The sequence below is a fragment of the Enhydra lutris genome, unplaced genomic scaffold, assembly GCF_002288905.1.
Source record: "Enhydra lutris kenyoni isolate GAN:26980312 unplaced genomic scaffold, ASM228890v2 scaffoldscaffold34, whole genome shotgun sequence".
NCBI classification, from domain to species: domain Eukaryota; kingdom Metazoa; phylum Chordata; class Mammalia; order Carnivora; family Mustelidae; genus Enhydra; species Enhydra lutris.
The window spans coordinates 1,373,618-1,388,285 of NW_019154118.1; the positions used below are offsets into that span (position 1 = coordinate 1,373,618).

A 14,668-nucleotide genomic window follows, 5' to 3' on the forward strand; every position below is an offset into this window, starting at 1 on the left:
GCTGCACAAATATCACAAAACCTAGACATATAATCATATTTTCATTAACTCCTTGGTACTCTAAAATCTTTCCCACATCTGAGGATTTTTAGAGCACATCATGATATGACAATGATTTTGTAATACTGTCTATGAAAATAACAATGATAATCAAGACTAATTCAGGGGTGCCTTGGGATGCCTGGGTGGCTCAGTCGGTTAACTCAGTGCCACCTGGGTGGCTCAGTCAATTAAGCATCCAACTCTTGATCTCGGAGTCATGGAACTGAGTTCAGCAGGCTCTGTGTTCAGCAGGGAGTCTGCTTGAGTTTCTCTTCCTATCCCTCTCCCTCAGCCCCGCCACTATGTCACTATGTTCTATAAAAATAAGTGAATCTTAAAAAAAAAAAAAAAGACTTTCAGCATGGTTAATGAAAAAACTTAATACTTTAAGTGATCCATTATTCATTACTGGTAATATCATAGGAAAATGAAATACTCATTATTGGCAATCATGCAAAGAGTTAATGTACTGTTGTTAAATTTGGGAAAATCTCTGTTTAAAGTTTCCTTCAGGGACACCTGGGTGGCTCAGTCGATAATGTTCAACTCTTGATTTCAGCTCAGGTCATGATTTCATGGTTGTGAGACCAAGCCCCACATCAGGCTCCACAATGAATGTGGACCCTGCTTAGGATTCTCTGTCTCCCTCTCCCTTGGCACCTTCTCCCACCCCTGCTCATGCAGGTGCTCTATTTATTTTTTTAAAAGATTTTATTTATTTATTTGAGAAACTGAGTGAGGAAGAGCACATGAGCAGGGGCAGAGGGAGAAGCAAGCTCCCCACTAAGCAGGGGCAGAGGGAGAAGCAAGCTCCCCACTAAGCAGGGAGCCTGACAGCAAGGAGCCTAGCTCAATTCCAGGACACTGGGATCATGACCAGAGCCAAAGGCAGACACTTAACCAAATGAGGCACCCAGGTGCTCCTCTCTGTTTAAAAATAAATAAAAACATACTATATAGTTTCTTTCACATTTAAGCTCTAAGACTTCAGGATATTTCAGGTTTTCTTTTACAGTGAAAAATCTTAAATACTCTTTGACATGAGAGAACTCATTACCTGGTTTTTTTCAACCCCATACTCACTACAGCAGGATTATGAGGACTTAAAATTGGCATTCTCAGTGGGCTCTACAACTTCTTATCACCATCCTAGTAAGTCAAACAACATGGTAGAATATTCCTGGAAACCATGCCTACACTGAGATGGTTAGCAATAACAACTGTACATAACAGTGACTGTGGACCACATTAACAATTCCACTAAAACTAAAACTGAATGTGTTCCCAACTCAACTCCTGTTAGCTGGGAAAAATGCCTATGACCATTACGATGGTACTCAACATGAGGAAGAGTATGACAGAGGGGAAGGCAGAGTGGAAGAAAAGAACAATCTTAATTGATTTTGGCTAAGGCATCTAACATATGCAAATCTGAGGACACACTGCTAGTATGAAATCCAGGGCCTTGAAAGGGATCCCTCTGTAAGTGAGGAGTCCAAATACCCAAGCCTGATAAACCTCACTTTAAATTTGCCTCTCAATAATTAAGGATCAAATGAATTGTAGTCAGATGATAAGTAGTAATAGAAGTAGTAGCAATAACAGTTAATAATAAAGTAAATCTTTACTACTTATTGACCAAAAAAAAACCCCAAAACAAAAAACAAACATAACACGATGAGCTTATTATTATGCCATGCCCTCTGCAGAGCACTTATATGAATCATGTAATTAATTATAATTTTACTTCCTTAATTAGTGTTATATTTGTTACCATTTAGATACTCTGATAGGAGCTTTATATATAGTCACTGGTTTGCAAGACAATCCTACAAATTTACAAATTATCACTACTCTTTTATAGAACAGGAAATTACTGGCAAGTAATATAGCAGAGTTGAGATCCAAATCTTGGTCTAGTTTGTGCTCTTCGTAATAAATAGGAATTCAGAAGAGGATGAGATCACTACAGGTTAGAGCTCAACAAGACTTTACAGAGAAGTACACTAAGCTGGATACTAGGGAATGAGCAGCAATGAAGAAAAGAGTATGCTCTATATTTGGGGGTAAATGGGCCATGATAAGAAAATAGAAATGGAAAAAACAAGGGTTACTCAGAACACAATGATAAAACAATTCTACAGAGCCAAAGACCATGCTCCAAATCATGATTCCCAATAAAAAGGGAATAAAGTAAGTCTTATCATCAATTTTTCCCCTATTATATAGCCATAATCTTAAGAAAGAAAAAAAAAAAGAAAGCAATATTTCTCTAGAATCCAACTCCTCAATGGAAAAGGTGGATGTGGACATTCAAAGAACTGCTTCACCTCTGTCATCAGGAAACCCAAGTCTAGTGTTTTCCTCTTGAAGGGAAAGCAGTGATTTCCATAGGAAACTAAGGTTTTACAACCAAGCACATCACATTATCATCAGGCTATAGGTAAGTTATGAGGCTTGAAACTGGAGCTTCTAAATTCCAATTAAATTTTCTTCCTCGAGGTTTCATTAAAAGTAACTTTAAAAAAATACGAGCTAAAAGGACTGCTCAGATATAAAAACAAAAGCAACCAAAGTTTTAACAGATTTTATTTATCCAATATGTAGAAAATGTACTTGACAAGAAGAGAACAGAAAGTAAAATCTGTGAGTTGGAGAGAACAAAACACAAAAACACACTCCTTCTCAAAAAAGTTACCTGACCCTGAACTCACTCTGAGAAGGAATAGTTTGCTGTAATTTGCAAACAGCATGTGGGATATTAGCCACAGGGTACTAGGAGGAGAAAATATTTGTTCTGGCTTCAGTGAAGTCCAAATTCCTAATCCAATGTTACTAAATGTCTTTGGGATTCTTCTCTCATCACTAATGCCTAAGAAAGAGAAAGAGAGAGTGAGCCAGGGAGGCAAAGAGAGACACAGAGAGGGAGTTGCTATAAACAGAAACCAGAGGTAGATAGAAGAGGAATTCCAGCAATAATTTCATCTCGACATTTCATTCTGTTTTTCATTGGCTTAACCCTGCACACCTCCTAAAGCTGTACTAACATGATAAAACACTGTAAAAATTATAGAATTAAGCATTTTTAAAGTTACATGTATATTATTTTCCATTTATATCAAAGTCTTCATTCTCTGACTTATCTACAAAGTAATTTAAATTGAAAATATATAAAGAATATGACCAGATGGGTTTTTTAAAAGATTTTATTTATTATTTAAGAAAGTGAGAAAGCAAGAGAGAGTGAGTGAGCACAAGCAGGGAAGGCGCAGAGGAAGAGTGAGAAGCAGATTCCCTGCTGAGCAGGGAGCCCAATGTGGGACTCAATCGCAGGACTCTGGGATTATGACCTGAGCCAGAGGCAGATGCTTAACCGAGCCACCTAGGTGCCCATAACCAGATGTTTGACACTAATAATCATTATCCATACATAGTCTAACAGAAAAGTTAGGCTATAACAGAATTAAGGGAAAGAAGAAATAACAAGAATGAAATAATATTTTTGTAATCCTCCTGAACTCTACTTGCAGTCAGCATCTATTTCAAAAAACATTCATTCTAAGGATTTGTCCCCCATCCTGAGCCCTAGAGCAGGCTTCTCAACCTAAGGTGCATGAATAATTTTCTGGGGGCTGCAAACCCCCAAAAAATAGTATATAAAAGATTTATATATGTACTTAAGAATACTCTTTGGAGGAAAGAGTCTGTCTACAGCTTTCATTAGTTCCTGTAAAGTGTTCATAACATAAGGTACTTTATCAATGTACCCTAATGGTATGAAACAATTGCCTGGTAAATTAAAGATACTTCAATATTTGTTCCTACTGAATCAGTGCTCTAAAGATTCACAACTAAAGTTCTAAACCTGTTCTTTATTACCAGTAGACTTTTGGTCAGAGTGAGACTTCATATCTGATACAAAGAAATCATACTGAATTAAGAACAGCAACCCAACCAAATAGTTCTTAGTTTTTAATTCAGGGTAAACAAACACAGAAACTCTTAAAAACATTAGATGTAGTAAGGCTGTAGCAGTCTTAAAAAAACAAAAACAAAAACAAACAAAAAAAAGCCTGAGGCTCTGAAATATCAATGCTCCCAACCTCTTAGAGATCAAACAAAGTTCACCTAATACACTTCTAAACTTTCAGAAGAAAAAGAGGTTTCTAAAAACTAGGTTTTCAAAACCTTCTAATATACTTTCAATTAAAAAATAAACAAATTCAACTAATCAATTAAAAATTCTCTTAAATTCCCATAAAATCACTTCTTTGGATGTGAAACTTATATAGCTAAAGTGAGTCATCTAATAAGGGGAATGAAATGTGGATGTTTTGCTGGTAGTGTGAAAGGGATGGTGTTTAAATTACTTTCAAATGATTTGGATTAAAACCAATATTATCTCCACAAGGTCCAAAAATGAATCACATGCAATGCTGGGAAATGAATCCAGAATGCCTAACACCCACGATGCTGTGCTCCTTCCTTCACCCAGGAAAGTATCTGAAAAGCTACAAACAATGGAGCCTTCCCAAGATGCAGTGGGTGGTTTTCTTCCTCACTGTACATGGGCTGAGCCTTTCAGAGAACCAACATTTTATTCTGTAGGAATCTGAATCTCAGATTCAGATTTCAGCTATAAAGCTCAAGTTTACTTTTATATTTTGCCTCTGAATGTCTTCACCTTCACCAGTTGCCTGTTTAGTGCAGAACAGCTGTAATTCTCCAAATTTTAAGTTGCTGTATCTTAAATGATAGATGGTTGCTTCTCAGAGAATCTAAGGACAGAGATTATAGTTGTACAATTCTGTATATCTTTAAAATAATATACCCCTAAGGGTGCCTGGTGGCTCAGTTGGTTAAGAGTCCCACTTTTGGTTCAGCTCAGGTCATGATCTCATGGGTAGTGGGATCAAGCCTGGCACCAGGCTCCACTCTCAATGGGGAGTCTGCTTGAAGATTCTCTCCCTCTTCCCCTCCCCTCACTTACACACACTCTCTCACTCTTTAAAATAAATAAATAAATGTTTTATGTGTATATATATATATATATGTATATATATATATATATATACATATATATCTCCATTCTTAAAGCAGTGATGCTTAGCAAGAATCATACAATCCCTCCCTTCAAGCATATCATAACCTGTCTGGAGGTATATGTGCTTCTGCAAAAACAATACTTTTATTTTATATTTGAAACTGAAAAAAAAATTACCTACACAATATGAACATTTAAAGAAAGGTAGGGGTTCCTGGGTGGCTCAGTGGGTTAAGCCTCTGCCTTCAGCTCAGGTCACGGTCTCAGGGTCCTGGGATCAGGCACCGCATCGGGCTCTCCGCTCAGCAGGGAGCCTGCTTCCTCCTCTCTCTCTGCCTGCCTCTCTGACTACTTGTAATCTCTATCAAATAAATAAATAAAATCTTAAAAAAAAAAAAAAAAGGTATGTGAGGGGTGCCTGGATGGTGCAGAGAGTTAAGCATCTGACTCTTGGTTTTGGCTCGGTCATGACCTCAGGGTCGTGAGACAGAACCCTGCATCAGGCTCCAAGCTCAGTGCAGAGTCTGCTTGAGATTCTCTCTCCCTCTTCCTCTACCCCTCCCATTCATGCAAGTGTGTGTGCTCTCTCTGTCTCTAACAAATAAATCTTTTAAGAAAATAAAAAACTAAAGAAAGACATGTGATGGGGCACCTGAGTGGCTCAGTGGGTTAGAGCCTCTGCCTTGGGCTCAGGTCATGATCCCAGGGTCCTGGGATCGAGCCCCATATCGGGCTCTCTGCTCAGCAGGGAGCATGCTTCCTCCTCTCTCTGACTGCCTCTCTGCCTACTTGTGATCTTTGTCTGTCAAATAAATAAATAAAATCTTAAAAAAAAAAAAAAGAAAGCCATGTGACTCTTAAAATTAATTAAAAGGGGAAATAGCTTAAGTAAAAGCTGAGATTCCTTTTTCCAGCAGTACAGTGGATTAGATACTACAAAAGGCCTTTTCACTGCAACAAGGTCCTATGTAAACTATAGGGGTTTTTTGGTTTGTTTTTCGGTTTGTTTTTATTTAAGATTTAATTTATTTGACAGAGATAAAGAGGGAGAGAGAGAACATAAGCAGGGGGAGCAGCAGGCAGAGGAAGAGGGAAAAGACTCTCCACTAAGCAGCGAGCCCAATGCAGGGTTCAAACCCAGGACCCTGAGATCATGACCTGAGCCAAAGGCAGACACTTAACCGACTAAGTAACCCAGGCACCCCTGTAAACCATACTTTTTAATACATCTCTGGGCTCCCACAAAGTGGGGAGATTTTTAAAAGGGCAAATAAAATTGCTATGGGCTGAAACCAGAAAGATGGGTAGGGATGTAACTCTGAGAGCAAATGTTCATTTTTAACACTGCAGTGGGGAGACTATGCCCTTGAGCCAGCAGGAAGGCAGAGAAATTGAGCCTGAAATTTTCGAATAATCCCAGGGTCTCTCAAAGGAGTAACGCCATCCCAGGTGGCCACTGGCTGGTGGAAGCATACTCTCACAAAAAGCATCTTCAGATCAGACCCTGAACTATTTACAATCAGTCAAATATCAGCTTATGCGTAAAAAAAACAAATCACCATAAGAGTCAAGAGAAACAATAAACATTAGATTTAGATATCCAAGAATGCCAGATGTTTGAAGTATCAGATAAAGAACATAAAACAACGATGCATGAAATGTTTTTTTGAAGGGACTTTTTAAAAAAATGAGCAAAGAAAAGAGATAAATTATAAAAAGAACGAAGTAAAATTTCAGAAATGAGCAATATAATTGGGGGAAGAAAAAAAAAGAACAACCTTTATGTACTGGTTAAATAACGGATTAGACACAGCTGAAAAAAGAAAGAGCTGTAAAGCAAAGCTAAGTAAATAACCCAGAATAGTGCAGAGGGAAGAATACGAAATTATGACGGAAAGGTTAACAGTCTTAGAAGAGAAAATGACTGAATACATATCAAATAGGAGTCTCAGAAGGAAACAATTAAGGAACCAGATGGTAGACAGTATTTGAACAGATAATACCTGAGAATTCTCAGGAAAGATATAAAGTCATAGATACACAAAGCATAACAAATTAACAAGGAAAATAACTAAAAAGAAACACATCCTAGACACATTGTAGTAACATTTCAGAATACCAAAGACAAAGAAAAGATCTTTAAAGTAGCTGGACAGAAGAGGGCCAACATAGAGAAGGCTAAGGATATGACTAACTGCAGACTTCACAATAATAATAATGGAAACCAGAAAGCATCTGTGTTACATATTCCAGGCTCCAGGACAAAATAACTGTTGACAAAGCAAATCCACATCAAGCAAATCTATATTTCAAGAACAAAATAAATATGTTTTTAGATACACATAAAAGTGAATTGAAGGGGTACCTGGGTGGCTCAGTGGGTTAAAGCCTCTGCCTTCCGCTCAGGTCATGATCCCAGGGTCCTGGGATTGAGCCCCACATCGGGCTCTCTGCTCAGCAGGAAGCCTGCTTCTCCATCTCTCTCTGCCTGTCTCTCTGCCTACTTGTGATCTCTGTCTGTCAAATAAATAAATAAAATCTTAAAAAAAAAAAGTGAATTGAAGATCAAGAGACCTACCCTGGAAATGATTTTGAAATTCCTAACTAACCCTCCCTTTCCAATCTTCTTAATATCAGACTAATACTGGGGCACCTGGGTGGCTCAGTGGGTTGGGCCGCTGCCTTCGGCTCAGGTCATGATCTCAGGGTCTTGGGATCAAGTCCCGCATCGGGCTCTCTGCTCAGCAGGGAGCCTGCTTCCCTTCCTCTCTCTCTGCCTGCCTCTCTGCCTACTTGTGATCTCTCTCTGTCAAATAAATAAATAAAATCTTAAAAAAAAAATATATCAGACTAATACTTCCAAAATCATTTTGATCGTATCACTTCCCTGCTTTAAAATGCCACATGAATTTCTAGAACTTACATAATGAGGTCCAAATTTCTTAGCCTGGCATTGAAAGCACTTTACAATCTAATTACTCTCCAGGGTTTTTTTTTTTTTTTTTTTTTACAATGGATGATCTGGCTCCTCAATTTACTAAGTGTAACCCTAAGCTGATAATTAACCTGCCTAAACCTCAGATTCATCATCTGCAAAATGAAACCAATAAAAACTGATTTCTGAGATCAATTAAAATAGCCCAGGTAAAGCTATCAGCACAGCACCTGGCACACAGTTTTCAATAAGTGGTAGGTGGTATTTTTTCTCATTATAACTCATAGGTCCTAAAATATAACATATGCATTCCCAACTCCATGCCTTTGCTCATAATATTCACTTTACTGGCCCTCAACACCTCCATTCCCCCAAATCTGCGCTAGGTAAATCAAAATTATCCCTGAAAGTCCAGCTCGTTCTTGAAATTCTCCCCTAATAGCCAAGCACAAGTAAGTGCTCTTGCTTCTAACTAAACACATTAAAATATTTCCCAAGGGGTGCCTGAGTGGCTCAGTGGGTTGTCTCTGCCTGTGGCTCAGGTCATGATCTCAGGGTCCTGGGATCGAGCCCCGCGTGGGGCTCTCTGCTCAGAGGGGAGCCTGCCTCCTGCTGCCTCTCTGCCTACTTGTGATCTCTCTCTCTCTGTGTCAAATAAATAAATAAAATCTTTTAAAAAATAAAATATTTCCCAAGATGCTACTCTGTTCACTATCTAAACTGTATGTTTCTTTTTATCTGGAGAGGTATTCTTCTTAGATTTCCCTGTTTTGCTCATAGAAAACTTTACAGCCATGAAAACCAAGACTGCCAAATAAATATGGATTGACTGGTTAAGTTCTAGCACCCTGACAGATCTACTTTAGAGCAAAAACATGCCCCCCCCAAAGGCAGCTGTCTTAGGATTTGTGCATTCTTTGTAACCCTCCAGACAGCTGCACCTCATTCTAAAGACATTATGTATTTTTCCTTAGAGAAAGACATCAAACAAGGAAGTCCATGGTGGGCTGGAAGAAGTGATAAGGGTACATGAGCCGACAGCTTACTTCAGGAAACATCTTTCAGAGTCTATTTTCCAAGGAAGTCAATTTGACCTGGTGTTCCTCTCACCCAAGACAAAGAAAACAGCCCTCCAGGAGTTGCCCAGCTGGCACAAAGGTGGTGTTCAATAAATGCTGGCTGACTCTGAATAGGCAGACCAGATCACAGCAACTACTCAGCTTATTCTGTTTGTTTGTTCAAAAAAAGGGGGGGGCAGGTTTTCTCATCAGCTTTCTAGTTATCCATTTGCTGAGGATGCCACAGCTGGCTCCCCAACCCAAAAGCCACTGACAGCAAATTTCTCAAATGAGTCACAGACAATGCATGATCAAGCAACTGAATCTAGTCAGCCCCTCCTTTATTCCCTGTGGCTGACATTAATTAAGAAGCACAGGCAACATGCTATCACATTGAACTAAACAGTTTTTCCATTTTAAAAGAAAATCTTTACTAGTGTCAAATTTAAAATTCCACTACTGTATCTATTAGAGGCCAAAACAAAATGCAATTTTTTCCATTATATTAAAAAATCCTCATTAAAGAAAACTTGGAAAAAAGACAAAACAATCAGCCAGAAAAAGAGAAGAGTAGAAAACAATCAGCCATAAGACCTACCACTCAAAAACAGCAACTCTCAAAATTTTGGTTCATTATATTTCAGGGCTTTCTGCCCCCTAAGCATATGATTAGTTTTGCAAGTTTTGCCTAATTGTAATCATATAGTATATGCTCGTCGCATCTGCAACTTGTGTCACTTAAGTTATACCATAAGCATTTCCCCACTTTTTCTTTTCTGAACCTTGTATAACTGCATAGATGGTAAAGATTTTTAATTAAACCAAGAAATATCACTTGCTTTCTTTCACGGACACTACTTTAGTAAAAACTGAGAATTTCCAAAGTTCCTGGGGCTACTAGAGCTAAGATACATGAAAAATGCCCAGACACACAGGAAGTTTTTAAGATAATTAACTGACTTGCAAGTGACGAAGAGAATATTTACTATAGTCATATCTGGAAAGATACAAAAGAAATTAAATTCAGCCTCTGTTCCCAACAAATTTTTAATACCATTGAGAAGATAAAATGTATTTATACCCAATAACTGAAACCCAGTATACAACTGTCCTGGCTCTTCAGGAGCAGGGGATACTTCATTCATGTCTGCACCCTTAGCATGAAGAACAGTACCGGGCATATAACAAATACTCAGTAAATGACTGTTGTACTAAACTGAACTACAAACTAAGAGCTATGCTTATATGGAAATAGGAAAGGTCACTGTGAGCTGAGGTTAGGTTAAGCAGAGGAGCAGCATGAATATAGCAGAACGTGACTCTGGCAATAGTTTACAGAGAGAAGGCTGAACCACAGAAGCTCTGGGATTCTGTGAAAATGAAAGATAACATAAGAAAAAATGTTTGTATTATAGTCTTAATTTATTAAACAGTTTGAGGTTTCTACACAATTAACATTGAAACCCCTGTTGAATATACACCAACTATTCATGGGAAATATAATATATAACACATAGTAGATTCTACCTAAAAACAAAGAAAATACACCAACACAAAATACTACAGCATTCCTTTAAATCAGAAACAAAGTCTAATTCTCAGGAAGCTTTCTGTATTTCACAAGTGGCAAAGAGGCAGCAAATTAAGGCTTTAGATCTCCACATACAGTACCATGGTGGATACTGTCCTTGCTAAACTAGGTGTAAAAGAATGTGCTTACCAAAACTTTCTTTCAGGATCTCTTTATACTCCAGTGAAGCTATATGCATATATGGTTAAATCTGTATTCAACCCTAACACCATCACACACACCACCTGATTCTAAACCTAACTTAAAAAAGAGAATCCAGCTTCATGAGTAGTGTCTTATTCAACATCCTAACTTCATTCACACACATATTTTCTTTTCTTTTACCCCACTTGTGCTCTGAAAAAATTCAAAGAATTTATGGAGAAGTGATCTGCTAATATCACATCTCTAACAGCTGCTAGCTGGATATACTAAATCCATTATTATATGTCCATGTCAGAAAGTGTGCTTAATTACAAATCTGGTTTCTTTCAAAGAAACTGTTTTAAGCCTAGCCTACTGGGCTTCCTTAAGAGCAAGTTATATAGACCTTAGAGGCTGGGTGTAGGATAATTTTATCTGGATGTAATACTGCAATTACTTATAATGAAGTATCTCTAATAGCTATCCATTCAGTCTCGGCAGCCTGGAGCACTCAAGAAGAAATGCCTATCAACAAGTCATTTGGGAATGAACAGCTGATTTGAGAAACTGCATGCTACAGGGCAGGTGTTCTTTGTTTTTCTGAACACACACACACACACACACACACACACACAACACACACAAGTCTGATAGTAATTATATCTGCCAAATAATTTAAAAAGAATTAAAACAATATAAAATATGTCATTCTAAAAAATGTTTCAGAATATTTTTCAAAAATTTTCCTGGAAGTTTCAATTTTCAGATTTTGCTAAACTTCAGCACACAAGTTGTCTAATCCCAAGAATACGAACTTTTACTGTTTTAACTCTAAATGAAGCCCTTCTCTCTAGAATGTCAAAAGATTTGGAAACCAAAAAGTAATTACTATATAATCACTCAAAAAAAGACATGTGGTGTAATATTCGTAAGGTTGAATTGCACCTGTCACCAATACAACAAAAGAATATTTTATATATACAAACCACATAGCTTTGAACATTTGATAAACTGTTAAACTAATGCATAACAAGAAATCCACTGTCAAATGCAATACAAGTAACCAGAAATTAGATTAACAAAAATAGTTCAAGATTTCTAAATTTAAAACACATGGGCTTATCACCCTGAGCAAGTTACTGAATCTCTCTGTACTTGTTTCTTCATCCACAAAATGGGCAAAATAATAGTAAAAACCTCTGAGAGTTATTATCAACCTCAAATGAATACATATTAAACTGTTATAACAGAGCCTGGCAAAGGCTAATAAAAAACATATTATATCGGGAACAAATTTTTTTCAAATGACAATGCTGAAAAATAATAGTAATTGAAAAGAATAACCAAAAAATAAAAAAGACACAGCTGTCATGACGTATGAAAGAATAAAGTTTCAAGGTATCACAGTATGTTTACAGTACATACAAAATAACAGGAAAAACAGCTCCGTACTAAAAAAAAAAAAAAAAAAGAAAGAAAGAAAGAAAAAAAAAAGAGAGCTGCCTCCCTTCAAAGTGATTGTCATCAGCCCTACTTTGCAAAATCTTACTCTTCCTCCTATGTTCTACCAGTAAATCCCAGTCCTTAATATCAATAAAGTCACAAAACCTGCACCTCCAGGAGAGCAAAATAAAGTTAAGGATATGTGAGGTCCTTAGCATCTCCTAGTTTTAACAAGCCACCAAGTTGAAATTCATTCCTAAACTAAATTGCCAAATGTGTCTGCAATAAAAACTGCAAACTTTCATGTGAACAGAACTTTTCAACAATAGGGAGTTGTTCCAGTGTGTGAATAGGACAGTGTCAGTGTGACCAACAAAGCTGGGAGCTGGACATTCCTGACACCCTTGTCCCCTGGCTAGCCTTTGATCATTTACATCTCCCAGCCACATGTTTTTGGAAATCACTTTCAGGCAAAGTATATGGACAAAATCTATACCCTGAAACTGATCCCTCACCATAGAATCTTGTTTACACAGCTTCTAGGACCCTCACTTTTATCTACCACCATTATGAACATTCCCCGAGAATGAGCATCAAACACAGGAGTGCTTTGTCTTCCTAGTCTGTCCACCCCCACTCCCAGTCACTTCGTACTTTAATTTGTATATTTTGGAAAACATCATGGGATGACAACAGAAACTCAAACAATAAAATGACCTAAGAACTGAAAAGGCCTGCAGATAGTGCTACGGATCGGGTTGCCTGTGGATGCCCACCACAGAAGTGTGGTAGTGCTTTGTGGAAACGTGAGTTTATGACTCACTCAGAACAGTCTTGGAAAGGAGATTTGACTTGGTTCGTAGTTCTCTTACCTGAAAATGGGTTAATAAAATCCAACTCACACAGTTCTTGTAAGCACTAAATGAGACAAAGATTTCGAAGTGCCCAGTATACAGTTCATTTCCACGAAATACAATCTACTTTATTCTGTCCAACTGTCCTGGGACACACAAATCTAAGAGAATTCCGGACAGTGGAAAAGCCAAGACTCCCAAGTTTATCAGTGTGACCTCATCAAAATGGCCCAGATGCTATTTCAGGTTAAGGGTCTGCGGGGTCTCCTAGGCCAGGCTGGAGACAAAAGGGATACTTGATTGAGATCTGTGCCATTTTATTTCCCCCGAAGTAAAGCTGGTTTGCCCGATCAGTTCCTTTGTTTACATCAAGTAAGAAATGAACAGCAGATCCCCAGAAGGCTATGACCAAGAAGACAGACAGGCCTCGGAGCCGTGCCTCGCTGGTACTTCGCAGGCCCCTCACTATCCACTTCTGGGCAAGGCGCTTGCTCCGCAGTGTCTTCTAAGTTCCGAGCCCACGCCTAAGCTGCCATCCCCTTTCCAGAGAGCTGTGCCCTCCTCCCGGGGACCGGCCCACCGCCCGGAGCGAGCTACCCGGGCCTCGCACGGGTCCTTCGCAGCCCCGCGCCCACCCGCCTGAGACCCCGCCCGGAGGGCCCGCATCCACCCCTTCCCGCCGGGACCCCGGTGTGCGCCGCTCCTCGGGCCGAGTCCCCCGCCTTCCCGGAGCCGGGACCGCTATTCCCGCCTGGACCGACTCCAGCCGCTCCGGGCTCGCTCAACTCCCATCTGCCCCAGATCCTCCCCTCCCAGGGACAGAAACACGCATACTCACCCTTGAAAAGCAGTACTAGGAAGAAGTCGGGCAGCCAGGCGCAGAGCCGGACCGCCGGCCGCCGCCTCAGCGCCATGACAAGGGGAGCTGAGGGGCCGCAGACTCGCGGCGCAGCTAGGCTTCCCCGCGCGCATGCGCCCTGCCTGCCTGGGCCCCTGCTACCCGCCCCTAGTTACCATAGCGACCTCCTGGCCCCGGCACAGCCGTCACCATGGAGACAAAGGAAGCTGAAATATGGTTGCTATGGATGCAGGGATGCTCTGGACCCGCGCCCATGCGGTCTCATTCAAAGAATCCGATGGGAAGAGGTAAAGAAGCTTGTTCAAGATTGGGGCAGGGTAAATTTTCCATAGCTATAAAATGAATCCGGCACTACAGATCAGAGAAGAAACACTCAATTAAAACTTGGAAATGAAGCGTTTCCTCACAAATAAGGGTACAATCTAATTGTCTTTGAAGCATTATTGCTTGAACCTCTTTTGAAACCCTGATTCCAAATGTGATGGAAGGAAAAAGCACTGAAATCTATTTAGAACGTAAGCAAGACCAAAAAACAAAAATAAAACAAACAAACAAAACCCCACAAAGCAAGACATACATTAGGTAGTACATAAAACTGATGTCTTCCTAAAATAAACGTAATCCATAGTTTCTGTGGTAGATAAAAAACATGGAGGATAGTTTCCTCTGCAGAAAAGCAGGATAATTCTTTGCCTGATTTCCGAATATCAGAAAATGGT

The 14,668-nt window shown here is 39.3% G+C and overlaps 1 protein-coding gene across 1 annotated transcript in view; it reads right to left on the minus strand.

The window, feature by feature from the left end:
• LOC111153812 (junctional adhesion molecule 3) overlaps nucleotides 1-14,013 on the minus strand; it is a 98,642-nt gene extending 84,629 nt beyond the window's left edge. The window contains exon 1 of the mRNA XM_022513059.1: nucleotides 13,929-14,013. Within this exon, the coding sequence (XP_022368767.1) occupies nucleotides 13,929-14,004 (76 nt within the window). The 5' untranslated portion in view covers nucleotides 14,005-14,013. The remainder of the gene's footprint in view (nucleotides 1-13,928) is intronic.
• Between the last annotated feature and the right edge of the window lie 655 nt (nucleotides 14,014-14,668).